The sequence below is a fragment of the Gymnogyps californianus genome, chromosome 10 (genome assembly GCF_018139145.2).
Source record: "Gymnogyps californianus isolate 813 chromosome 10, ASM1813914v2, whole genome shotgun sequence".
NCBI lineage: Eukaryota > Metazoa > Chordata > Aves > Accipitriformes > Cathartidae > Gymnogyps > Gymnogyps californianus.
This window is the reverse complement of record NC_059480.1, coordinates 9,638,757-9,666,533: the sequence shown is the minus strand read 5'-3', so window position 1 is coordinate 9,666,533 and position 27,777 is coordinate 9,638,757. Positions and strand designations below refer to the sequence as shown.

The window sequence follows — 27,777 nt, the reverse complement described above, 5'->3', positions numbered from 1 at the left end:
TGTGGCCCGGCACACCGCGAGCAGGCCGGGCTGCTCCCCTCAGGCGGGCTCGGGGCCGGGCCGGCGCTTCCCGGCGCTGCGCTTCCCCCTCCCCGGTCCGCAGCGGCTGCCGCGGGCAGCTCTGCCCCGAGGCGGGCCGCCGCGGGGCTCGGCGGAGGGGCGGGCGGGCGGGGCGGGGCGGGCCGCGGGCCCTATAAATGCCGGGCGCCGCCGCGCTCCGGCCGAGCGGCGCGGTGCAGCGGCTGCCGCGGCGGGACGGCGCTGAGAGCCGCCGAGGGGAGGTGAGCGAGGGCCGGCTGGCCCCTGCGCCGTGCTGCCGCGGGGGTGGAGGAGGACATGGGGCGCGCTAGAGGGCCCGGGGCAGCCGCTCGGCGCCCGGCGGAGGAGGAGCGGGGCCGGGGCGGCGTGCGGGATCCGCGGGGCGGGGGGGGGAACCAAAGTTTCCCTGTTGACAACCCGGAGGCCGCTGGCCGCAAATGGTCGATCCGGACGCGTTATCGTGGGTGCCGGCGGCCTCTTCGGTGTGCTTTGCCTGTTACCTGCTCCCACAAGTTTCCTAACGCCGGATGCGTGGGCGCTGTGGCGTGAGTGGGTGCTTCTGGCGTGGTGAGTTTCTTCGTGTTGGTTTTTTGAAAGCAAGGAGAATTTTTCCCCACAAGAAGTGGGTTTCCAGGCTGGTTGCCCTGCGCTCTGCCAGTGCCGGCCCGGCCCCGGGTGGGGAGCGCCTGCTCCCCTCTGCCATCGGCTCCATCCCGTGTCCCCGCTGCCGCGGGAAGCGGCCGGATCGCCGCTGCATCTCACGGATGCGAGAGAGATGGCACTTCCCGAGCATCGGCTTCATCATAAGAGCTTGAAAACTGGAAGTTGCTCACTTTATTAGCGTCTCCTGTCTGCTATGAGAGAGCGCTTGATTTTCTTGTAGTAGAAACAACAACAAAAAAATCGTAATTCAGTTAGTAACTGGGATTTTCTTTACATATCGAGTGATAAAGAAATGGGAGAGAAGTACTTACAGCCATTGCAGTTTGGGGAGGAAAAGGTGTATATATTCTGTTATTGAAACAGGATTTGGATAGTGCTGGTGGCATCAAATTGTGTGTTGAAGCAGAGAACTGGTTAGCTGAAACTCTTATTTTGGCTCCCTTTTGAATAATCTGGGAGCATGCTTCAAGTACTGAGTTCTGGGAGGATTTGAAAATGCAAAGTACACCTCAGGAGAGAGTCTTTTGTCTCCTGGTTAATATGGTGTTCAATATCTTGGCTCAATGTGCAACACAGGAGGATCTTCACAGAGAGAGAAAACCTTTGGAGATACCATTGTGCTAACAAATAGGTGTTAAAATGTCAGATTTCCCTTAAAACTTGGGTATATCTGCTTATGGATTAGAGGCCTCAGTGTGATGTATTTCTCTCCCTTTTTCTCATGCCTGCATGTGATTCTGAAACATGGTTTGGTTTTTGTGGTTTTAATTGCATTCTTGGGCAACTTCCTGAAAGAGAAACCTGGTAGACTGATTATTTTTTTCACTGCACTGAAAAATGACGACTTCTTCTCCCTTCACTTTCTCTTGTGTGAGCATTTAGTAACATCTTACCCCCTGCTCTCCACATGAATTCATTAGAAACCTGGTTTTTGTAGGGATTATTCACAAAATGTACGTAGGTGTAAGCAGCTGTACTGTCATGTAGCTTCGAAAAAGGGGAGAAGCTGCAGAAATCCATGAGCAAAGTGAAAAGCAGCTGCATGCCTGCTGAGTGATCAGATGAGTCTTTAAAGCAGGTGAGGTGAAGACCAACGCAAATAAAAAGGCAGAATGATTAAGTAGATTGATTCAAATACATATAAGATGTGCTAGCTTAGAATTTTAGTATTTTATGGGCTGTGATTAAACCTGTGAGAATAGCAGCTGTTTGGCACAGGAGTAAACTTTGAATAATGAATGCTAGTCCACAGCTTCTTAACAATTATGGACAAGTTGTACGTCAGACAATCTGTCAGCGAATTTTGTTGGTGGTCTTAAGATGCTGAAAAGCTGCTTATCTGGACATTACCCTTGCATCTACTACTTAGGTATCAGGATGTTATAAAAACTCCTCTTTGCTTCGGATGGTGATACGGCCATCACTACAGACAACTGTCTATATATAGCTCTATGTACCTCATGTGGGAGGTGATATCAACTCATGTCAGTACAAAAAGAAAACAACAGAAATCTGCAGTGGATTTTGTCTCAAGGTGTATACAAAAGTGTTGAAGCTTCTGTTTGGTGTTGTCATTGACAACCAGGAGAATAGCATGTTGTAGTGGCATGCAGAGACTTTTAGTGTGAGTCTCTAAATTGCACAGCCAGAAATGTGTTCCAGTCCTAAAGCTTCTTAACACCATACTGTTAGGCAGAAGAATGTCAAGCAGTGAGCCCAGTAAGTTGCACTAGGCATTTTTAGACTCGATTGAAGTGTATGTATATAAAAATAACCACCTCACCTTATTGCTAGGAATTAAAATGGAGATGCATATAAATTGCATACATCTACAGTAAGGGAACAGGTCGGAGGGAGCTCTGGGTAGAGATTTGTGTTACTTTGGTGGTGGGCTCTGTATCTACCTGGCTCATGAAGCCGGTTGCGGCTTTTGATTCTTGCTAGGCAACTGTGGTGCTTGTGCTTGAAAAAGCTGAGACTCGGTGGAAGGTTCTTCTTGGAAGCTGGAGTTAGGGTTGTCTGGACTGCTTGGATTGCTTAATCACAAGCATGCATGAGAGAGCATGCTTTTGTAATATTAATTAGGGGGAAATCCAGCCTAATCATCAAAACACTTCCAGTTAGTTGGTCTGTTAACTGGATTCTCCTATTCTTTAGGACCAAAGGTTTTATGCATGGGAAAACAGGGAAAAGATGGATTAATCGTCACTAATCTCTAAAGTGTTGCTGGATGCAGTCATCTTTGCATGCCTCTGGGCATCCTCCCAATCGCATGTGATGTAACTTACAAATTGTATTTTACAGCAAAGTACTAACCTGTAAGTACCATGTAATTCACTGTACCTATACTAACCATAAACAACTTTTGAATAAGCAGAGTGATATAAAGAATTGCCTCTTTTTAGTATTGGAGAGCAGGTAGCACGGAGTAGCCAATCACCTACATATGAATTTAAAGATTAACAGTGTAAATTAGAGAACCATGAAAATATAATTTTTTTTAATTAAAGTAAATAGCTTCTGTGTGTGAAAATACAAGAAAGCTGAATATGTGCAACTATGTACATGTTCAGGTGTGTCTCCTCTGATGGTTAAAACGATGGGGTGGGAGGAGACCAGAAAGATTAAAATAAAGGTGGTAGCATTCTAAAGCTGTAGCTACACAAATGTTTAGGCTGGCATGCTATGGCAGAAAGCTGTCCTGTGTTCTTTAGTATTAGTTCTTTAGCTGTCTCCTCTTTAGTGTTAGAATCTAGTTCACTACTCAACTACATGAATACTTCTGCAAGCACAGAGGAGGTAACTGCTGAAGTTGGAGCCAGTGATCATGGACAGGAAAAGGATGGGGCAATTTTAGTGGCAATGCTAGTATGAGCCATAGTTTCTTGAGCTGTTTGTCATGGCCTTGAAATACACTTAAGTGCTAACTGAAATGCTTTATTTATCCTTTAGCACCTCTTCTTGAGCAGTGTCTGTGGAAACACATGAGTTTTGGCAGCTACTGTATCTTGTCTGCGGTCTGATGTTCACCTTTAATAGCCAGAAAGATGCTTTTGCTTATATTTCCAGGCTGAAATCAGGAGGTGACTCATGCTGGGGTCTGATAAATATGCCACAAAGCAGTTTAAGTATGAAAGCATATTCATCTTGTGGATTGATCTCCCTGTGGCAGAAATCTCAGTCTTGCTGACCATACTCAGCAACATGATGTAAACCATGTGCTTCAGGCAGCCTCTTGTTCTCTTCCTGGGCTTTAGAAACAGTGGCCTGGAGTTGTTCTTAGTATCTTGGGACCATGAGAGCAATTATGGAAGGCATCAAGACTGACTACCAGTGAGTTCTGAACTGAAGACCCCTGCTCAAGGCTGTGTATATGTAGTGGCCTCAGCATGGAGGTAGAAACTTTTTGTTTGTGAGAAATATTAGTTGTCAACAAACTGTAGCTACAGTTGTGAATCACACTGGGGTCTCCAGCAGCAGTATTGAGAAATGTTGATACATTTTAGTGCTCTCAGTGCAGATGATATGAATTCATGTTCATCAGCTATGTAGCTTTGACCAAGCTTTGTTTTCTTCTTAAATGCTTTTCTTATTCTTTAACAACTTGAACTTTAAACATCTATTCCTGCAGAAGGGCATGTTGTAGTATTTAGTGATGGTCCTCACTGCTTCAGAGATGGCTGTGTCATCTGGTCTGAACTGCAAGCTTCTGTTGGCCAAAGGTTATGAGTGTTTTTTGAGGTTTGTTGTTTTGTTTTAATAGGAGAGGGGTAGTCTCTGTCACTGGCTCTGACAGGTTACAGGTACAAAAACAAGAGAAGAACTGAACATACCTCTAACTTTTCCTCTTCCATTCTGTTATCTTACTTTACATCCTTAAGCAATCTAAGAAATCCTATGTAGAAGTTGGTGGATTTATCTATTAGCTTTATGTCTCCATCTTGCTATATACCTTCTTCTTCCAGAAAGAGTAGTTCATGTAGCTTTCTCAGCAATGAAGCAAGCTTGAGGTCTCCAGCTGCTCTGGCAGCTCAGCCTAAGAGGCTGCTTTCCCAGCTAATTGCCTACTTCCTCTGCTGAGGTTCGTCATCTGTGTTACAGAAATAGCGATGGACTGTGCAGAGGCTTCTCAGCCAACGCAGCTCACAACTCAGCCTACAAACTTTCAGTCTGAACTGAATCAGATGGTTTAATATACCAGGTCATGACCTGCTCTTGCGGGATTCTTGTGCATAGTTCATACTCAGTTGTCCCTTTTTTCTGTGCAGATTTAGGTCTTGCCTTTCCAGAAACCTGTAGTAAAGCCAGTGGGATTAATTGGAAGTGAGGTCAGATTAATGAAAAGAGCATGTTTTCTTAAATGCAGGTCTTCTAAATAGCTGTTAATTCTCTTATTAACTGGTTAATGTAAGTCGTCTTGCAGATGACTGAGGAGGTGTCTATCTGAGTATACAGTTAGGGTTCCCAGCACAATGCTTCATTCCTGCATCCTTACAGCATCTGTGACTTCTGATGCTTTTGTGGTTGGCTGTTTCTGCTTCTGAAGCTAGGGAGGGGAAAAAGATGAATATAAGTAAATGTCTATATGCTGTAAAGACAAATGTAAATATCCCTATCGGGTAACCTTTAAGCTAGTTCTGAAATGGTTGAGAAAAGGCCACTAAAAAACTGTATCTGATGTTTCTGTGAGCTTAAGTCTGTTTCAGTGATGCTGTCCTAGAGACAGAAAACCAATATGCTTTTTTCATCTTTAATATTAATAACTTTAATCCTTGGCTACATTACACTTTAAGAGTTACATTTGTTATCTAGTATTTCAGATGAGAACAGCGTTTCTAAATTCACTTGCAAATAGGAAGTGGTTGATTATTAATGTTGTACAGTATGATTAATAAATAAATAAAAGGCTAGTTGTTGCAGTTTATTTTTATGGTGAAATGAGTGTATCAAATACAACTGTGTAACTTTACAGAACTGCCAACACTGTTATTACCATAGCTTTACCTCTTGTACTAGGAAGAGTAAGTAAAAACTTAATAATATTGAATTACTTGCATTATTTTAAGTGGGGTTTCTTAAAGGCCACTTGGAAGACTGAGAGCCTGTCTCTTTCTTGTTACCAGTTGGGCATCTCTAACCAAAGTATGCATAGGCTTTGGTTAGGTAGCATGTGGCTGGTAGGTCCTGCCATCTCTCTTAGCTTCCCAGGAGTATAAAAATATTATTGCTACATATAAAACAGCATTTTCAGTTGTGCTGTAAACCCAGACTGAACCATAGGGTGTGGAATGATGGGAACTGGGCTTTGTAGGGTGTTGTTTAATCAGAAATACTAGTACTTCTTTTGTAGAGTAAACTACGCCTAAAAGGTGTAGAATCTGAAGGCAAACAATCATCCATCATCTACTCTGCAGCAACTGACATGCCTTGTCAAAGCTCTACTGAAATTTTCACGATTGGTTTGAGGACTTGATTCTATGTCTCTAGCTTTCGGGGGTTTTTTACAAAGATTTTTTTTTTTTTTCTTTGCTTGACAGTTCTCTAGGTCTGAGTGTTACAGATATTAGTATCTTAACCCTTCTGAAGAAGGATGTGTACTGGGAAGTTCTTGATGTTCAATCTGCTCCAAGCACAGCTCTCCACACAGTCGCAAAGTGGCCATGGAGCCATCTCCATAAGGCTATTTCTGCTTTCTCAGCCTGGTATGTGCAGGAGACAGGGCACGTGTCACTAGCCAGCAGATTAAAATTTACCTGGGGAGAGAAGGAGCAAGTTTAGTTTGCTCTGCAGGGGTGTAGAGATGTGGGAGTCCTGGTATCAGATGAGTCCTGCAACAAGTGGAAATGAATAAGGGTATTGGGTTTCCCTTTAATATTCGTTAAGGAAGAAAAGAAGGTCAAATACTATAGCCGAAGTGGGGGTTAAAGTAAGGGTGATGGTGAGGTACCTGATAAGACACCAGCCATTTAGTCCCGCATTTTGTGGAGTTACTTCATCAATCTGTACTTAAGCAGCCCATTACCAAAGAGTTAGTACCCTGTACCTTATTAATGGGAGCTTGCAGTCCCATAGGTTTGCCTTTGGTTCTTAATAAGCCTGTACTTGCATAGTGAGCATTGTTAATGCACAGTAAATGTGGGAACTGTGTTCTACGAGGCTTTTCTTCCACAAAAACTTAAAAGGGAGCCTGCGTTATGGACCTGCTGATAAGTTTTAGGCAAATGCTTTAATCATTGAACCATTGTTCCCTCTACTGGGTTGAATCCAGAGCAAGAGGGTATAGCCTCACTGCCATGTTGTGAAATACTACTGTGCTGCACCTCTTTGGGAAACTGGTTCTGCAGCATTAGTCATGATGGGCTGACTGTCCCATGCTGTTTCTTCATTATGGTAAAATAACCACATTGCATAAAGAACTTAAGATCAACAAAACCACTTCTTTAATAAAGGGACACCAGTAAATTAAAAACATAATTCTCTTTAATCTTCCTGATACTCTAAGACTTGATAATAGATCTTAGAGAAGGCTGTGGAAGCTCTGCTTTAAATACAGGAGTAAATAACACATAGAAACTTTAACAATAGTTGTTGAGCCTACCATAAGAGAGAACACAGATAAAATTTGAAAATGGTGGTAGAACTGTAAAGTCCTAGAATCATCTCTGTAAGCCCCCTGCCCTGTATCAGCAAACTGTGTATTTTCTTCATGAAGCAGAGCTAAAGTTGGCTTTTTTAATTATGTATAAATGAGGGATGGAAATAAAAGCAAATGATACATAAATGCTTATCTGTGTTCTTGAAACTCTGCGTAGTACTTATGTAGTTGTAGTATGGTTACAACTGAGTGGTGAAATCAAAAGCTGTCTCTGGTCAACTTTACAAAGACAAATTTCACATCATGCAGTGAACTACCATGAACCACCACCACCACTACCAAACGTTGTAGAAGACATACTTGTGAGGAAAATCAGTCTGGCTTATGAACTGGAGGCAATAGTCATGAGGCTGCAGAAAGTTTTAAATGGAGCTTGTCTCTCTGTCCTTCATGCTGAACTGAGCACCACTTCTTGGGAGTTTCTGGACTCTTCATAAAGAAGCACTAAACTCTAACTTTCTGCTCATGTGGGAGCTGTGCTTGGACAAAGAGATGGTTCCTATCTGGGGCCAGCCAGTTTTACAAGCCAGCGCTCTGCTGGGAAATTCCCCCTTGGCAGGGGAGGATGGTTGGACACAGCTGAAAGGGAGGCATTCCAGATGGAGATGGTCAATCTTGAAACGAACACAAATGCACTAACAAACTGAGAGAATTAGAAATAGCAGAGAAAGGATTAAGGTTGGGAGAGGAAAGCCTCAGAACCAGTACCATGCTTTCTGCAGTTGTGTGCAACGTTGGCTGTAGTGCCTGAAGTCAGACCAATATCTTAACATACAAAATGTTTTTAAAAAAACCTTCCAGCTTATCTCTGTGTACAAGTTATGTTTATCTCATGTTGACAGTAACTTACTCCTCTTCAGAGCAAAGTAAGTACTGAGCTGTTTAAAAGCTAGCAATCATCCTTTCTTAGTAATGCTCTGCATATACTAAACCTTCCAGGTATTGAGTAATAAAAATCTGTTTTGTTGTGTTAGATATTTTTCATGTGACCTGGCATGTTGATATAATGTGGCTTTTACTTTTGTATCTATGGGGATGTCTGTGGGGTTTTTCCTTCTTTAAACCAGGAAGCACTGGTAAGAGTTGTTAGATGAAAGGGAAGAGCCAACATTCAGAACGTACCAGAAAACCTGGAGGAAGAAGAAACATTTTACAGTTCTGTTGTGTGGAAGAAGCCACTTCTGAACTTGCCTGCATTCAGACCATGGGTCCTGCTGCTCTGAACCCGAAAGCATGTTTAGATGTAGAAGAGGCCAAGCAGCATGGTACGAGAGGATGCTGAAGGCTTTGGGATGTAAGAGGCTTAGGCAGAAGGGGAGTTGCGAACACCTGTGAGGAGGAGAGGAGAAGCCTACCAACAGGCTTGAGTGTTTTAATATGCTGCCAAGTGTGCATCCTCTGAAAAACAAGACCCAGCATGTGACCTTCCCATTGCAACCAGAGTGGTCTCATTGCTGTGGAGAAACAATTGCTGTGTGCTCAGCCAGCTCCTTAAATGACTGTTAACAAGTTTGGTTCAGTATTTATTCAGTCCTGCTGGAGAGAGTTAGTTAAATGCCTGAAGTGAAACTGCTTTCTTTGAGCTCACATGTCGGTTGAAATAAGACTTTTAAATTAGTAGCACAGATGGCACTGACAAGGAAACATCAACATCTCAAACTTGGAGAAGTCCCTGAATGTTTGTTCTAGGCCGAATTTCTCTGGGCACACAAGCTGCCCAGTGCCTGCCACGGGGGCTCAGGGGCTCTGAGCTTTTTGGGCTCAATACAGTGAGACCAGCAATGCTGCAAGACTCTGCTTTTTAGTTTTACTCTGTTTATCTGCACTTGCTGCTGTTTTGGTTACAGCTATTCACAGAAGTGAAGTCTGGTGTCTAAACTTCCTTATGCTTGATATGTCTTTAAAGAAACTGCAGAATCCATCTTGCAGTTGCAAGAATGAGCCTTTTGGGTTATACCTTGCTGTTGAAGTCAGGCTTCAAAATAAACAGGTGGTTTATTGGAGGTGTCTCATAGGATACTAACATACATACAGTACTTAGTGCAGTCGGTACAGATATCTAAAAAAAAAAAATCTATGTACAGTTCACTGTCTTCCTCAATTCACTTCAAAGTGTTCTTCAGGCTCTCTGGGATGTTTTTTCTCCAACTCACACTTTAAATCTGGGTATTTTTTTCAGCTCATGTTTTTGCCTCCGGTCATGAACCAAACTAACTTCTCTTCTTGGGAAGAGTGCAGCAGCTCGGTCTGGCTCTCTGAAAATGGCTAGTTCTTTCCTGTAGGACGATCTCCATGCTCAGCAGCTTTTTGTGCCTGGGGCTGAAGACGTAACTTCTCCCTGCTCCACCAAATGCCTTTCTAGACCCAGATCAAACAGTCTGTACTAATGTAACTTTGCTTTTGTACCAAGCGTTCTGTAAATGCAGACCAAAAGCATCGTGTCCTCTTTGTTGACATAAATACTTCCATAATAACTTCAGCCGAAAACTTAAACTATGCATTATGTGGGTGATCTGAATAGCTGAGCCTAGTGAGAGTTGAGTACGGTGCCTAGTATGTATTAGAGTTAGTGTTTGCAACACCGGCTGGAGGCTGAGGTCATCCGGAGATTGGTAGCCTGAAGACATTTCATCATCTGTCACTAAACAACACAAAACTACTAGTGCAGATACAACATGCTGCAGTGTTCCTCTCCTGCCTTCCCCAGAGCTCTGTGCCTGACTGGACTACTTCTCTAAAAATACGCAGTGGCTTAAACTAGACTCTGCAGTTAGATATAGGTAGTAACTACTAATTTAGCATGGTGTACAAGACTTGGTATGGTGCTGTTCAGTGAGGCAGGTGGAGTAATGGAGTTCTTGGCACGCTTGCTGTGGACAAGGCATCCCTCATACAGCTGAATGCATGACTGTCATCTGTTTTGTTCAGAAACTTTAGCATTAGGGTTAAGAACTGGATTTGCATAACAAATTAAATTTGCTCTTTTGTTTTTTATTATTCTCTAGATGTATTTCTTTGGGTTAGTGTCAATATTTCTGTTGTTTGTTTAGAAGTTTAAGTTGTGGGATGTCCTTCCTGTAAGTTCTCAATCTAAGAAGTGGGCAGCCTACCTTGAAGAGGGATTTTTTTTTTAGTCCAGCATCTTTCAAAAGCCCACATTTATGTAAATGAATTTGCCTATACACCTTCCTCCTTCTCAGTTAACTTTGTAAAAATATAAAGGTCATAGGCAAAGAAATGCCTAGCTTGTATTTTTGTGTGGCTTTCTGAAGCATTAGATTCAAATTTAACTATCACTAAGTTTTTAGCTTCAGCATTATGAAAGCTTGTTGAAAGCTTGTTGGTATTCTGTATAGCAGGTCAACTGTTTTCCATCCTACACATCCTACATCCTTTTGGATTTTTTCTCCTTGTACTGTACTGTTTCTTTCTTTCAGGATATGCAAATGCACTTCTTGTTACTGAACTGCACAGAAGTTGAATATACTGAAATCCATGCCAGAAGCATTAATAACATGAATGCCACTAATGCTCGAAGATGAAATTAGCTTCTCAGTTAGCTGGTTAAGCTATGCAGTGGGCATGGCAGGGTCAAGTGACTGCTTTGTAACTAATGCTGAAAAGCGGTTTTACTCTTTTCCCGTGCTCAGAGCACTGCACGACTTTGTTTCACTTATTAAGTATCTGCTAGAGGTTGTGCTCCAAAATGGAGACCAACCTGCCTTAATGGCGTAGCAGGAGGGAGAGGTTAGGCAAGCATGGAGACCTCTGGGGAAACCAGGTGCAGGAGGTAATAGTTTTTCCCTGAAACAAAAAAAAGCAAAAACAAAATCCTGCAGCAGTGGCCTTGGGAGCAGAGTTGGGTTGTTTTGACAAGGCTTCACACATGTGTCATGGAGAAAACGCAAGGCTGTTGGTAGCTGTCACCCTGAGTCTGGCAGGGGCTGTCACCAGTGAACTAGAAAACTTGGGACTTGCAATATATTGTGGTAAAGGCAAAGAAGAGAGACATGTCTGACTTCAATTAGGCTTGTGCAGATGGCAGTATGTAAGTGACAATGAAACGTTGTTTTATTTGGTTTCATAGAAGTGTCACTCCTGTCTTTGCCCTCATAATATACTTCTGGTGATGTAATGTGTCAAGGGTAGATGCACTCAAAGTAGCCCAATCTCTTCTTGTTTGCTGGCTGGATCAGGTGGAGTTGCCTCAATTAAAAGCAGAGTTTTCAAATTACAGCTCAAATTGTGTGCTCTGTGATTGCATTGTCTGTCACTATCCCCAGGACAGGCTGCATTGCACCGACATTAACTGCTTGCTTGCTTGTAAGTGCATCTACTAAGAATCTCTAATAGTTGTGGGGTTTTTTTGCCAAGGTACTAGGTAAAGGTAAAAGTCTGATTAGTATTGGGATTAAGAATGTTTGTTTAAACTGCCCCTTGCGTCTCCAGGTAGGGAGAAGAGATGGTCACCAAACCACCAAAGAAAACGCTTAAACCCAAAACCTGGCTTCTCTTGGAGTGGCAAGCCACACTTGCCTCCTGCAAGGCAGCATTGCTATCAGTGTAGAGCTGCTGCCTGGGAGAGAGGGAAGCCTTCCCCCTAAGAACAAAACTAGGAATTTCTGGTGGTTTGTTTGTACTAGTATCAAAGAACACTTACGAATATTCCTTAACACTTTTAATTAAAAATAGTACAAGTTCGCTTTCCCTGTCAGGCTGCTGGCCCTCCCCATGACTGCTTCCTGCTGTAGCCAGTGGTGTGGGGTGCAGGACAATCTAGGAAGTGACTGGTGTAACCTGCTTCGGGGGGTCAGATGGCGTTTGGGTTTTCCTCCCGCAGGTCTCGGCTGCAGCCGGCCAAATCCAGTCTAGTTTTCAGACTAAGCTTGAGTAGTGCCAGTTGGTGGCTGGTATGGAGCTCCTTTGGAAGGAATTGTACTTCAGTGACTCCAAAACTGTTTGGGGGATTAGTAGGTTGATGGGAAAGACTTAATTAGTGGGCGGGCTGTTAACCTGCTTTGTAGGACAGCATTTTCACTTTTTCTTGCGTAACTTAAATCAGTCCGACAGGTTCCTCTGGTCACAGCTATACTAACAGTTGGGTTGAAGGGAGAAGGATGTCTCAACTGCGTTATTTCACGTTCAGCATTTGCTTTATTCTGTGCTGCAACGGAAAACTTTGACAAAGCCAATTCTGTCCCCTGAAATGGTGTAGAAGAAAGTGGAAATGCCGTATTTGTTACTTTCAAGTGTTCTAGCACAGTTAAAGTACATGCTATTAAAAGATGATTAAATGAATCTCTACAAACACCAGCTGGTTTTCTGGTAATCAAGTGCTCCAGCATGGTTTGAACTTGCAGCATAGGTAGGCTGTGCAATGGCAGAGCTCCGTGGTGCAGTACGCCCTTTCGTGTGAGTGGGAGGCGGCTGTGAATAACGCCTCAGCCGAAACGCTCTCCCTGCCTGAGTGCTGCGTCTCTGCCGGCCTCCAGCTCAGGGGCTGCTGGAGCCAGAAGAGCAAGTGTGCAATGCAGAGCAGAGGGCTCAAGGGGAGGAGAGACCTATTTTTGGTTTTTGCATGTGGTACGCAAATGACGTTTTAATCGGTTGTATACCTTCTGCAGCCTGATTAGCCTTTGGTGAACTAGGGAACTAGTTGACTCCTCAGCGTGTTTGAGAGACTAACACCTAAGTGTGCTTTTGGAACACCAAAGTCAGCTCAGTGGGGGAACAGGCTTGCTTGTTGGTCTGAAGATGGAAGTCGGGACTCTCGAACTGTGCAACTGAAATGTCTTTAAAAAAAAAAAAAGTTGTGATTGAACTTCTCAAAGGTGAGCAGGGGACCTAATTTCTTGAAATACGAGGTTATTGCATGACTATTCCTCTAAGTACCTGTTTGCCCCAACAAAAAAGGGATGGAATACACTTCCATGAGGAGGAAATACAGCCTAATAGTTACAGTATCCAGTGTTTAAGATTTGGGCGTGGTTCTCTAATCAGGTGCTGAGAGGTCCTGAACAAGCTGCTGCTGCTGCTTGTGCCTCAGTTCCTAGGAGATCATGGGCGTAAGGATACTGAAATCTGTTAGGTGTTAAATCCGCAGATGAAGATTGGCCCATTTGGAATGTGAACTTCCTTCTGTACTCATTAGCTGCTGAATTTTCTTAAATGGAAAAGTACGGACTAAAATCCAAACTTAATCTTGCATTTTAAAATCTAAAAGTCTTGCTCTGTGTTCCCATCATGGAAAATGCCAGTTATGCAGCTAACTCTTGTTATTCTAGGCAGGTGTAAATTCCCCCAACAGAAGGTCTGTTTGCATATGTATACGTGCTTCTGTTCACTGCAGAAAATGATCTGTAAAGTGTACTGTGCATCACTTCCTAGTGGGCGAGGACCATACCACAAGGCTTCTTAGCACTAAAGGGCAGTTTAAATAGAATGCCAAGACTCCATTTAACTGAAACACAAAACTAACTGAACTTGTGTGTGGTGGGAGGTGGTCTCCCAACTTGGTGGCTTTTGTCCTGTTACATAGTCACTGATATCTATCTATTTTATGGTTAGCTCTGCTTCTGGAAACCCCTAGACTTAAAATACTGGTAGCAGTAAAATGCAGGTGTGAGTCCCATTGCCAGAGCTCTGTGAATGGTGTGTGGAGCATGTGCAGGACTTGCCTGGTCTTTAGGTAAATAAGAATTTAAGTTGAAAATAAAAATGCTGTACTTGTGAAAGCTGACTTAACTGTCCCCTCTTGTTCTCTTACAGGTATCTCCAACCAGAAATCATGAACTGGCACTTCCCACTTCTCTTTGTCCTTGGGTCTTTAACATCTGTATGTTCCCAGTTCAGTTTTTATCCTCTGGAGGAACTTAGCTCTGATGTTGGAATCCAGGTCTTCAATCAGATAGTGAAAGCAAAGCCTCAGGACAATGTTGTTGTTTCTCCTCATGGGATTGCATCAGTCCTGGGGGTGTTGCAGCTGGGCGCTGATGGCAAGACAAAGAAGCAACTGACAACTATGATGAGATACAGCGTAAATGGTCAGTGATTCCTAAGGTGTTCTTGGGTGTGTTCTGTCAGAATCTTCATGCTGTTTTGAGATGGCTTTGAAAGTGTGGTAGATTGCATCATACACCAATTAACTCTGTTTACCAAAGCACAAAATGGACACGCTTGAAGTTAATTGGCAATTTGAGTACGGACATGTACATATACTTGAACTGGCTTATAAGCAGCTTTGTTAATGACTTCAGGGTGCTGGCTAGAACTGCCTTCATGCTTGCAAAACTGATTTTCCAGAACAGTGTGGATGGCGGTCCAGTGCTATGCAGAAAGGCTGCAGTACCCCATTTCAGGCTGTACTGAACAGCCCTTAAGGTGCCATTCCTCAGATAATAGGGCAAGAGAATATTTCTCATCACCACGTTGAAAGCAATGCAAACTCTAATCGTACAATTGATACTTTCACTTTGATGCCCTTCAGCTTTGTTCATTTGTGTTTCTGCTGTCAGGATCCCTGAATCTGTAGTTCTTGTAGTGCCCTCTTCTTGAAACAGCCGTTTCTGCTTGTCTCTGTGCCTGACACTGCATGCATCTGTGTTTATATTCCTCTGCCAATGTCTGCCCCTTGAGAGGGTGTAGGCTGAAGGTTCTTGCTGCTTTACTTTGCTTGCTGAGTATTTTTGTGAGTGTTTGCCAGCAAGACTTAACATCTTACTGCCAGCATTCTGCCTTCCTTCCAGGAATAGGAAACCCTCCAAGAGGTAAGTGCACATTATAACGTGTTGTCCTGTCTTCATTTGCTTTGCTGTTTTGGTTCTGGGTTTAAAGTACAGCAAAATGATTTGTCAGCTTAAGATCTAAATGTTGTATATTGAAATCTCTTCATGGGATAATCAACTTTAGAAACATTTGAATGCTCAAAATATAAGTACTTGCAAAAATTTTGAAGCATTATATCAACTGGTTTTATTTGGCCTGCAGACTTTCTAATCCTAACTGTGAGACACAGAGGTTCTCAAACTCCTTAGAAGGTAGCCAGTACCTTGTTACAGAGACTTGTTATGGGATGCTACCTATCTCTTTGCACAGATCTCCTCTGCTCTTGTTCATGATTGCCTTACAGTCCTTTGGCAACTACAGCAACTGCTTCTTTGGAAAGGTAATAGTCGGAAAGTATTTAATTTATCTTTAGCTGTCTTTTAATGCAATTTAGCAGCTGGAAGCAAAGAGGAGAGCCAGCATCATGAGACCAGCCAGCTCTCCCCGGACCACCAGCAAGTGCTCCGTGGACCACCAGTGGTCCACAGAATACAGTTTGAGAACCTCTGTTATGGTATGTTCTCCAAAAGAATTTGCCCATAATATTGGAGAGTGAACATGTAGAAATTCATACAAACAGTACTGCTAAAGCATTCATGATACATGAAACAGCAAAGCCATCTGAGGCTTTTTCTGATATGCAGCTAAGAGAATAACTCTGAACTAATTTATTCCCTTCATATCTCTTATCTCAAGTTTTGTCTACATAAGGAAGCAGTCTGGAAATGTTGCTGCCTAAATTGTATTGGGAAACAGAGGGAGCCCATTAATAACTGCTGTAAAAACAGCCACCCAAGGATCCTGTTAAATATAATGGTTGAACATGAAGTTGCTTGCCTGGCAATAGACAGGCCTGTTGCTTCCCTGTGTAGACAAGCACTCATTCATAAGCCATAACAACGGGGAGAACTGGGTATGGTGAACATAGCAGTTCTTCTGTGCTGCCATATGCCTTCTCTCATATACAGTGAAGGAGCTAGCAAGCACTCTATACGAGCTGCTCTCAGGTCCTAAGGATTTTGACTGTAAGCACTGGAACCTACTGCTTTCCCTTTTTCCTTTTTTTTTTTTAAAGGTGAGCTCATGTGTTAAGGGATTGACTCCTGCTTGTAGCTGATTTAGGCCAGGACCTAAATCAGGCCAGGACCTTTAAGGAAACAAAGACTTGAGTTGAACCTTATTATAGAAATCTTGACAGCTTCCTTTATTCTCCAGTAAATGGAAAGGAAGGATGGTGAGAAAACAACTTTTGCTTTGCTCTCTGAGGTTCAAGACCACCTGCATAATCCTGCAGACCTGTTGGCTCTGAGTGAGCTGGCTGAGCCCTTGACTTTCTTTGTTGCTGTCACAGAACTGACAAGTTATCTGTGGGCTTATATGGGCTTGAAATGGCTTATATGGACAGGGCTTATATGATATGAAATACATTTTGGAACAGTCTGTTCTGTGGAAGAGTGTGGTTAGTAGCTCCACACCAAGACTTGAACCTCAGTATTATCCCCAGCACTGTCCGTAGCATTCTGAGCAGACAGCTAGAGGGGCAGCAGGCATCGCAGTGAAGGTTGTGTTTTTGCTGGGAAACAGTAACGTTCTTCAGATGAGAGATCAGAAATGGGTGTTTTGGAAGGCCTCTCAGAATGCCTGCTTTGGTCTCCTTTTCTAGTCTAGCACTTAATGTCTGACCTTTCATGTCATTAATAGCTGCATATAAAGTAACTGTTTGTTCATCATCTTATTCTAAATTAAACTTGCTGTTCTTTCCAACTAGGAGTTGGTAAAGCGTTAAAGAAGATAAACAGGCTCATAGTCTCAAAAAAGAATAAAGACATTGTTACAATTGCTAATGCAGTGTTTGCAAAGAGTGGCTTTAAAATGGAAGTGCCTTTTGTTACAAGGAACAAAGAGGTGTTTCAGTGCAGTGTCAAGAGCGTGGACTTTGAGGACCCAAATGCAGCATGTGATTCCATCAACCAGTGGGTGAAAAATGAAACAAGGGGTGAGTATTGGTGAGTGCTTTTTGTGCATGGCAGGGTGGTGTCTGAGACATCTCAGGTTTGGATGGAAATACTGGGGGAGATGGGACAGTAGAAAAAGCTCTGCCTTGCAGCTGAAAACTGTCTTTAAGCTGGCATTAGTGTGATGTTTTAGAGCTGGTGGGCCAGGAATCTGCAGTCTCACTGCCGCAGCAGATGTGCCTGCCTGGTGGCCTTGAGGGATGTGTATAGTGTGTGTGCCCATCTGCCCATGGGATCAGGGGAGCTTCTACTGTTCTTTGCCCTCTTACAACTGGTGAGAAATCCAAGCAGAGTTCTCTTGGAGCTGTGCTTTCTCAAACATAAAAGATGCTTTCAAGCAATGCAGGTGTTTGACTCAGTAAATCAGACTTCTGGAAAGTTGTAGAGCAGTTCAGCTTTTGCTCTTACTGCCCTAAACTCTTGCAAGATATGGCCATGTTCTTAGGAGTCATGTTTAGTGGCAGATTTTTAATTAACCCTGCCTTGACAGAAGTCCTCATGGTTCAAGCCTCTTGGCATCTAGTTGTCAAGCTTACATATGCTAAAGCCAGGGATCATGTTTTGCAACACATTCGTAGTCTAGGTGAACTATGTGTTTGGTATCTCTTGGAGTTAAAACCAGTGCCTCCTGGATGTGAGGAGTGTGTTAATGATGTTGGATGTGGTATTTGTGAAATGAGGCTGTCAAATTCTTTGTCTACCACATCACCAGTTTTGCATAGCAATGTTGCAAGCAGTGTATGAATGGGGAAGTGCTTCAGCTGAAACTATTACCACTGTAACATAGTCTAGATCTGCTCACATGCTGTAAAGGGTAAGGCCCTGTTAGTTATAACATCAGTCTATCGATTAGCAAGATATGTTTGCTTTCTAATTATCCCAAAGGTTTACTTTTTGACGAAGAATACCATTGGCTTTATGAACCTCAAATGTATTGCCCCATGAGGAGTTTGCATGCTTACAGATCAAGAAGCCTAAAGTAATATGTGCTTCAGGTTCTTAATGAACAGCTGGCCAGTGTTATGACAGCAAATACTCAGACTTTCTTTATTTTTTCTAGGTATGATTGATCAAGTTGTAGCTCCAGATGATATTGATGGCAGTTTGACCAGATTGGTTCTAGTAAATGCTGTGTATTTCAAGGGCTTATGGAAATCACGATTTCGGCCTGAAAATACAAAGAAACGTCCATTTTATGGAGCTGATGGGAAGACCTACCAAGTTCCTATGCTGTCCCAATTATCTATCTTCCGCTGTGGTAAGCTCAGTAACTCCCGCTACCACCACCAATGGTTGTAAAATTTGGTCTTTTCCTTCAAACTGAAACAAGAATTTGCTGTACATGTGGTGTTTAATGGTATTGCTTATTGTAGCTCATGTAGGAGGCCTTGTGTTACAGAAGTATCTCATACCGCTGAGGTCTGGATAAGCTTGCTGTGTGAGGTATTTAACAGTTGCTTAAGGTTGAGTACTCTGTCAAACTACTTGCCTTATCCTTTTGTCCTTAAAAAGGAAAATCTGAAGTACCCAAACTGAGAATTTTGCATGTTACTTAAGCTTTGCAGTAAGAAGAAATCATTATTTTTTTTAAGGGGTGAGAATAAAGGAAAACTGCCAACAGAAGCAGAACCCTGAGGTTTATCTGGTGATGAGCTGTGTATGAAAGAAAGATTGGAGTAGAATCAATCTATATTTTACTGTATAATAAAGAAATGGAACTTGCACAGTCCCCAGTCCTGTGGGAGCCAGAGGAGCACAGGGTTAGTATGTTGGCTATATCTCTCAAGGTGTGAAGCTGCTCCTCAAATTCAAATTGAGTCACAAGTGAAAAGAAGTTCAGCAGGTTCAGCCAGACTTCCATCAGAGACTCTTAGAGCTGACAGAGGCAGCTTGATGCAACTGACAGTGTACTTCAGAGCTTCAGCGTTGCAGCCCTATGGGGATTTTATTGGTCAAAATAAGATTGAAGCTCTGATGAAAGAATGTCTTCTGTTGTGTCCTTCCGAGAAGAGAGCAGTGCTGCCTGGAACTCACTTCCATGTGTGCTAAATACAGTCTGAGAAATAGGCCTGAGAATACAGCTTGCTATAAATCCAAAAACCAGTACCCACTGTGCTTTTAAATGCCTCATTTTACTGTCAGTAGTGCTCAACTAATATTAGTAGATTTGTGTTAAAGTAAACAGCTGTAACTTTCTGTCCCAAACCCAGATATAAGAGCAGATGTAATGTAATACTTTGAGATAACTACTGAAAGTGTGAGTTGGGGGAGGTGGGGAAGCCTACTGCAGTGTATACTACTTATCTGTGGAGTGTGAATGAAGTTTGTAACTTTAAGATGGGCTTTAGCAAGACTCTTATCTTAAAGGCTTTTAACTTCTGATTCTGATGCTGGTTAAAAACTCCATTATGTTGACCTATGTTTAAGGTAGAAAAGCTGTTGAAGCTAGAAAGGAACAAGAGAAATATTGCTGAGTTAGGACTCATTTTAGGTTGGGTATCTCTGAATATCCTAACACAGGGCTCCTATCTTATTTATACATGCAAAGGGAGATCTAAAAGTGTAAATTTTTCAAGCATCTTAAATACCATCAGTTGACTGTGAAGATGAACTCCTCCTGTTTGATATGCCTCAGTAGTAATGATGATAGCACATAGCAGATCAGGAAAGTAGTACTTCACTGTTGGACAGTTTACCTTTTGTTACTGTCCTGTAGCTGACTTATGCAACCAGTATTTTGATCTGTAGGCCCTAGTCTGAGAACCACTGTCATATAAAAGGAAATAATCAAACTGCCAAGCTTGACACAATTATTGCAAAATAAGTGCAATACTACCAGTTTTCTGGCAATATGAGCTCAGTCAAGGCAGGTTGCATGGCCCTGGCAACAAGATTAAATTTCTAATGAAGATGTCAATTTTCAGCTTGGGCTGACAAGTGCAGACTTACATGAAGAAAGGGGAAAGATAATAAGATCTTATTGCTATCCAAAAACTCTCCCAAAAACCCTGTCTGTAGTTAAACTGACAAGTTTTCACTTGAAACTCCTATAAAAAGGATTTGCTTCCCAGTCACATGGCAGAAATCCCACAGTAACCAAAGGGAACTTGGAGGAGAGGGTTGCTCAAAGACAGTCTTCTCGGCACTTGCTGTAACTGATGGAGGCATTGCTATCTCACTCCTCATCTAGTTGGCCTCCTGTACTGTCTTGAAGTGGCTGCTCTCCACTACCTTGAAGGACTTAAGACTGCTTCCTGATGAGATCCTTATTAAGCAAGAAAATGAAGCAAATGCAACAGACTGCTTCAAACAGGAGCTCTTCCAATAACTCTTGGAGGAGAAAGAGCTTGTCTACAAGATCTCTTCAGTTTGGAAAGAGGGTCTGCTGCTTTTTCTTGCTTTTTGTTTCTCAGTTGGTTCTGGTACAACTGAGATCTGAAGTAGAGATCCAGCTGATTCACAGACCTGGTGATTTCTAACACTTGCCACTCTGGGCTGATGAGGTTTGTCTGGGAAACAGTATGCATATCAAACTCAAATGAGTATTTGCTTCATGGTGTCATCCTGTCTGTGCTCTTTGTCAAACTAGCATCTGTACAGAGCCCATGCCACTTTTGAAGGATTGCCTAGCAGGAAGGCAGGCAGTCTGTGACTTTTTAGAGTCAGTTTTAAGATGTGGGCAAAGCTTTCCTAACAGACTCTTATAGCAGTAGGTGTCTAAAGGTAAAATAGAGATTTAAGGCTGTAAGAATTATGCCTCATTAGTTTTGCTTATTTTTTAGGCACTACAAGTACTCCGAATGAGCTGTGGTATAATATCATTGAATTGCCGTACCATGGTGAAATGATAAGCATGTTGATTGCTCTGCCTACCGAAAACACAACGCCGCTCTCTGCTATCATTCCTCACATCAGCACAAAAACAATAGGAAGCTGGATGACAACCATGGTAGCAAAAAGAGTGCAGGTTATTTTACCTAAGTACGTACTAATATAATCTATTTCTCCTTCAGGGAATATTTTGGGGGTCATATATGTATATCTCCTTTGATAAAGGAGAAACAGAGTGCTTAAGGCAACTTTCCTGCATAATACTGATGCATTCTTTTTTGTTTGTTCCAACTAGATTTACAGCAGTAGCAGAAACAGACTTAAAAGACCCTCTGAAAGCACTTGGTATTACAGATATGTTTGACCAGTCAAAGGCAAACTTTGCAAAAATAACAAGTAAGTTATTTTTTTGGAATTTTTTTTGAATCCATGGTGGTCCTTATTCATAGTTTCTGGCACTGAATAAAGCACTGTTTTACCAATGCAGTTGTCTGTTTTGTCTTGGATAAGTGTTACCATGACATTGGAGCTAAGTTCTGTTTTGTAGCCAGCCAGGCATGGCTGCTTGCTTCTATTGCATGCTGCAGTGGCTTTTTTCCCCTTGTCTTGCATTACAGCAGTAAATAATGCTGATCAGCTTCTTAAGATTTGATATTACAACCTGAGGGTCTCAAGCATTGTATAAAATCTATGGCAGGTCTTCTAACAATACCATGCCTTAGACTGTAACAAATACTGCAACTGCAGTGTTTAACTTTTCCCTGAAGTATGTGTTTAATGACTTTTTCTTGAGCTGTAGGAAAGCTCAAGGACTAAATTCCCAGTTTAAGGGACTGGTCCAAACCAGAGCTGTAAATATTAGTATCCAAAAATTGGGTGTAGACATTTTTGAACTTATGGCTCTAAAATGTCATCTTATTTCTGTTCTCTGCTTCTGTTAAACTCCTGATTAGCTTCTACAGAGAGATCTAACAAAAAAGCCCGCCTTGTGCTGACTTAATTTGAAAACAAATTCCTGTGTTTTGTTGAAAGCAAGGTGTCTTGCTAAGTGCTTTTTTCTGCCTGACATTGAGATGAATGGGAGTGTAACTTAAATGCATATTTCAGTTATTTGTTTAATTAAAACTAAAAATGCAAGTGAACACTTCTAACTTAAACCATCAAATAAGAAAACCTAGTAAATGGGGAGGAGGGAGGAGTAAGATAGTAATTACAAAAAATAGGGAATAACCTAACTTAGTGACTGTATTCAAAGATATTACCAGTAGTGTTCTTCACTGGAACTTCAGGATTTCAGCAGGATTGTAGCAGCTTTTACTATTCTTAGCCATGCTAGCATGGCTGCTAGCTACAAGGTACTTCAGGACTCGTGCAGTTAGTTTTACTGAAAGTGCTGTTCTCCTTGGGGTTTTCAGGAACAGAAGGTCTTCATGTATCTCATGTCCTGCAAAAGACAAAAATTGAAGTTAGTGAAGATGGAACCAAAGCTTCTGCAGCAACAAGTAAGCAACTGTACTGATAACTGTCAGACTCAGGAAAACTGTATTAGAAGGCTATACCACTAAGCAAAGATAGCCCACTTTGAGACCAATGCAGGAATGTGCTCTGTCTTAAGATCAGATCAGTTGATGGATTTTTTTTTTTGTAATTTCTAAGGAAAATCCCAACTTGCCAATATTGATCAGACCATTGGTATACTCTGAGTATACAAACAGGCTTACTTAGAGTAGTGTCTTCTACTAGCTAACACTTTGGCCACCAATGTAATGTTCCTTGCTATCCAGGTGGCAAAGGGGACTAAGCTACTGCATCCTTTGGGCGACAATCCAAGACTTCCTTCCAGCTTTCTGTGGGTCTTGTGTTGTGTCTTTTTAATATGGTTCCTATAAGAATAACATGTGACCTGTGTGGCTTTAAATGTCCAGGTTGGTAGGTTTTAGGCATTTATCTCTACCTATGCAAGCTTCTAGTATACACTAGGAAACTTCACTTTGATAGAGTGTATAATGTGTTGTGGTACTTGCTTTGTCTAACTCTAAACCTTATCTTTCTTGCAAGCTGCAATTTTAATAGCCAGGTCATCCCCTCCTTGGTTCATAGTAGACAGGCCGTTTGTGTTTTTCATCCGGCACAATCCTACAGGTGAGCAGCGTTTGTATGTACTTTTTTTGCTTAGAAGTTGAGTATCAGCTATGCAATAGAGACAAAAGAAGTCTGGAGCTACTGAATAACTATTGCTTTAAAAAAAATGCTGCAAGTATATTTTTATGCCTTTAATATTAGATTATTTTATTTGGAATACAACTCAAAACAGGAAAAAATATAAGTATTGGCTGCCAAGTTCACAGAAACAAGAATGGCAGGTTCATGGGTACAAAAGAACAGTCTTTAATGCTCATAGTTCCCCTGAGTGGAGAGGAAATAACTCTGTTACTGATAGCGAATTGGTGAATAGGACCCAGCTTTCTGATACAGTAAAATAGTACTAGGGCAAAGGCTGGAATAGGGGGCTTCGGGGATCTAGGGTGTTGCCTCAGCCTGCTGTGAACAGAAGTTACTGTTCAAACAGTGATCATGGTTTCTTTGCAGTATGGGTTGACTCTCCTAGAGCAGAGCTGCCCCAGTTAATCTGAGTAACTCATCTACTTCTTGCAGTGACATGTGGATGATAGATATGCTAGTTAGTAGGGAACAAGATGCAGCTGCCAGCGCCAGGGGAAGAGTAGGCTCCTGGCAGCAGTCCCATCCCAAGGCTCCACAGAGCATCGAGAGAACTGTGTGTCTCTAGAAATATGAGCTGGCCACCTATCCAAACATACGCTTCCCTGAGCTCACAAACTTGAGGGAGGCTAGACAAGATTGTGACGAGGTGGCTCGGCTGTGCTCTGTGGACTTCATGCTTTCATGGAAAATTTTAACTGTATTTACAGACTATGGTAATCCTTGTTTTCGTTTCATCCCTCAGGTACAATCTTGTTTATGGGACAAATAAACAAACCTTGAATGTGGAAAAGACTTTCTTCAAGAAGTAAACAGACTCATGTGACACACCCCTGTTCTATTAAATATTTTGTACACTACTCTTTGACTTCACTCAAGAGCTAGTTTTAACCACTGACTAGGTTTTGAAACAGGAGTCGACATAGTTCTGGCTTTGTGGGGAAAAATACAGATTGAAAACTACAGTATCTCTTCAAAATGTCTAAAAGATTCTCTAAACTACTGAATGGTTACCTATGCTAACAAACTTCTGAGCTTTTTCTGTATCTACTAAGAATTTTATGTATGGCTTTTGTGAGAGGATTTTAACAAAGAATGATAAATGTTTCTATTAATGTTGGTTTCTTCTTGTGTGTGGAAAAGGTCTAATTTTGTAGATACTGCCGATCAAGGTCACTTTTGATTCTTGAGTATCTTGGTACCTGGATATTCTTGGTAGAAATAGACTAAAAGTTCTAGCAATTTTTATTTTATATAGTGCATGTATCACTGAGAGTTTTAAAACTAATGTGGTGTTAGATACACATCGCATTGTCCTGTCTTATTGTAATGTAAACTTGTCATTGCTAGTATACACTTTCTATTGGATTTAAATTTTATATTTGTTTTTGTACAAAGGAAAAAATAAAACTGCATTATGAACAGTCAGTGTTGTGGATCACGGATGTGCTGATGGGTATTTGGGACCAGAGCCCTGTGAAGTACTTGTTTGAGACTTCCTTCTAAGGAAGGTCAAAGAAGGGTGGTTTTGTGATATTTTTTTTTTTCTTGTTGTGGGTGTGTTTTGGGTTTTTGTTTGTTTGTTTCTTTACTGCCTGCTGCCAATTTACCTTTTCTGTTGAAGTCATTCTGCTGTGGATGAATTATCCATAGGTTCAGTATCTGACAAGCAAACTCTTTGTATTTGCTATGCTCAAGTTATTGCTAAAACTACTGTGTGAGGACATCTGAATGCACCTTCGGGGCCTTTTCTCCTGCTCTCTGTGGTGTAGGTTACATGCACATTTGCATGTCTTCAGCCCCTTGCAGGACTCTCCTGAGTGTAAAACTCTTCAAAACATAAGCAGTAAATCCCTTTGGCTCATCACAGATGGTTCTTTGTTTGCAAGCATGTTGTACTGCTCCTGTGGCAACAGAGGGATTTGGATGGGGAAGGTAGATCTCTGATACTAGCTGCTTCTCTTAAGGGCACACTTGCAGCGAGAGGAGGCTGGCTGATGGTGGTCTGTGGGGAGAAATTCCTGCAGTGTTTGACAGACTCAGCCCTGGTGTAAGTAGATGACTGTTGCATGTATCCACAAGCTGGAGGATGAATGAGCATTGAGCCTCTTTGTCAGGTAAGAATGCAAGATGAAGTGAAAATGCTTCCAGCAGAAAATACCTGAATGTGTCATAGATGGCCAGTCCTGACCCAGTACAAAACCCAGGATGAGGTCTCCTAATACACTGCCACAGATAATGCACAGGTACTAAGTAAGTAAGGGGGAAGGGAGTAACAAAACAGCTCTATAGGAAGAATGTCTGGCTCTAACGCTGGCTTCTCTTTCCCTGCTTGAGTTGATTACTGCAAACATCAAGAAGAATGAATCTGGCTAGCTGTCTTTTATGGGATATAAATGGTAGCTGCCTACCACCAAATCCTCATAAGCTGGGAGAGAAGTGCTCCTGCTGCGTGCTTTCTTGTGGCCCTGCATGCTGAGGGCTAGGTCTCCTGCACTCAACTCCAAAGAGGTGAATGGAGAAACTAGCATGATATAGTTCTCTTCCTGTCTCATTGAAGAGAAAGTGAGCCATGCAGGCAGGAAAAAAAAAAACACCACCAACGAAAAACCTCTAAGTATGACTGATTTAACTAAAGATTCTGGCGCTGAGCAGGAAAGCTCTCCTGGCTAGCCTAGCCAGGCTTGCCTTCAACTCCTTGCATCTCATGGAGGTAAGGAGCAAAAATAACAACAGAAGTATTACTGAGTTTTGTACAATTACAGTGACACTTGCATTGGTTTGTCTTGCATCTAGCTTGGGTATGGTTTCTCCTGCAAAGAGAGAAGTATTGCCTCACAGAAACTATATAGCTAGGACCTGAGCTGGACTTCAGAAGGCATGATATATGTGAGAAGTGACTATTGGGGGTGCAAGGCGCCTTTTTAGGGCTCTGGAGCTGTGTGGGATTGTATTTCAAAGTAACGGTATTGCTATTTTGATATCAAAATAAAATTACAATATGAGAATTTTTTAGTTGTTTCTATTTGATGTTTGTGGTAAGAATTCAAATATTAAGGGGTTGGCACTCAAACTGAACTCCCATAGGGCTTGCACACAGCAGCAGTGTGTGCTCTGTGCAGCAGGCAGGCTTGGGATTAGATTGGGGCAAGAAAAAAAAAAATGCAGTGATGTAAGTTCTCAGGTTTGCCTTAGCAGTTTCTCTGTAAACAACTGTTGGTCCCTTCTGTTAGTCCTGAAATAATTTGCAAAATAAGATGATTGCTTAGAGCACTGAACAAAGAGTAACTGGGATATTTTCTTTTCCCCCCAACCAGGCCAAAGCTGGACAGCGAAGCACGTGGCTTGGCAAACATGAACGGGCTTATTCAGCCTGATGGGGCCAGGACTACGTGCCCAAGCTGAGCTCTGAGCAAACTGATGGGGAATGTCACATGTAGCAGCTCCTTGGGAGCTTCAAGGTTCTGCAGTACACATGTGAAATACGTCACTGCTCAGAAAAAGGGTTTTTCAGCTCTGCCACTTCTGACACTCCTAAGCAGTATTTTTTTTCAGTGCTGGCAAAGAGAAGTTTAACAAAAGCAGGTTTGAACTAAGATGCTCATGGTATTTGCCTGTAAACTGCGTAAAGGAGATCAGGATGAAGGGAAGTGAAATAAGAGCCTGGGAAGGAGAGAGTTCGGTTAGCTGCTAAAAACTTCCTTTTTACTAATGCTGTAAAAACACTGCGCTCTTCAGTCCTGGGAGTTGATTCATATCAAATTTCCAGTCCTGCTCAACAGAGTAACTAGAGTTCAGCGTGATGTTTTAGTGTTAGGCCTGTGCTTACTGTAGTCTTATTAACCCTTACTGTAGCAGTCTGTTAGCTGCTCTTGAAAGGCTTTGGGTAATCTGCCTGCAATCTGCAGAGGTTGTCTGTTAATTTTTTTTTTTTTTTTTTAGTCTTTGTCTCCAGGACTAGCAAGCCTAAGGTGAATGCTTGTGCTGCTTGGGTCTGCTTCGATCTATTCCTCTTTTACTCCCAACTGCTTTGCAGTTGAACTTTGTCTTCACTCCACAGAAAAGCCAAGGTGGTTTTGGGCCCCTGACCCCTGCGACGCAGGCAGCCCTGCACCCTGCTTGAGGGCAGGAGGAGAGATGGGGAGGAATTGTCCTCAAGGAGGAACAGAGACAGTGAGACTGAATGTGTAAAGCTCCTAACTTAATGATGGATCGGTAACTTCAAGCAGGAGCATAACTCCTATGCAGAATTACAGCTCGGATGATCTCATTCTCTATCTGATGTTACTGGCTGCTTTCCCTAGGTATGCCTCAGTTTCTCCATCTTTAGAAGTGGAGGTAACACATCCTTTGTAAACTTTTCTGAGGTCGAAAGCCCAGAGAGACTATTAGCTCTTCAGTAATATGAGACAGAAGCCCTAGGCAGGGAATGATCATGGAAAATGCTTGTGGTTACAATTGCTTTGGCCGAGAGACTAAGTAGGGAGGAAGAGTTTGGTAAAACTCACCATACACTTCCTGAGCCAGATT

General features: G+C 42.3%; 1 protein-coding gene across 6 annotated transcripts; it reads left to right on the top strand.

Annotated features, from left to right (window-relative positions):
• The first annotated feature begins 241 nt into the window (after positions 1-241).
• Positions 242-24,675, top strand: SERPINE2 (serpin family E member 2). Of its 6 annotated transcripts, XM_050902299.1 has the most exons (11): positions 242-281; positions 14,126-14,400; positions 15,103-15,123; positions 15,576-15,695; positions 16,950-17,177; positions 18,257-18,454; positions 20,979-21,177; positions 21,323-21,423; positions 22,443-22,529; positions 23,086-23,169; positions 23,993-24,675. In XM_050902299.1, exons 2-11 carry the CDS (start codon positions 14,145-14,147, stop codon positions 24,028-24,030), a joined length of 1,332 nt encoding a protein of 443 aa, XP_050758256.1. In that variant the 5' UTR covers positions 242-281; positions 14,126-14,144; the 3' UTR covers positions 24,031-24,675. The 6 variants fall into 6 exon arrangements, with proteins under 6 accessions (XP_050758256.1, XP_050758258.1, XP_050758257.1 ...); XM_050902301.1 differs by lacking the exon at positions 15,103-15,123 and having other exon boundaries at positions 243-281; positions 15,579-15,695; XM_050902300.1 differs by lacking the exon at positions 15,103-15,123 and having other exon boundaries at positions 243-281.
• Positions 24,676-27,777: the final 3,102 nt, after the last annotated feature.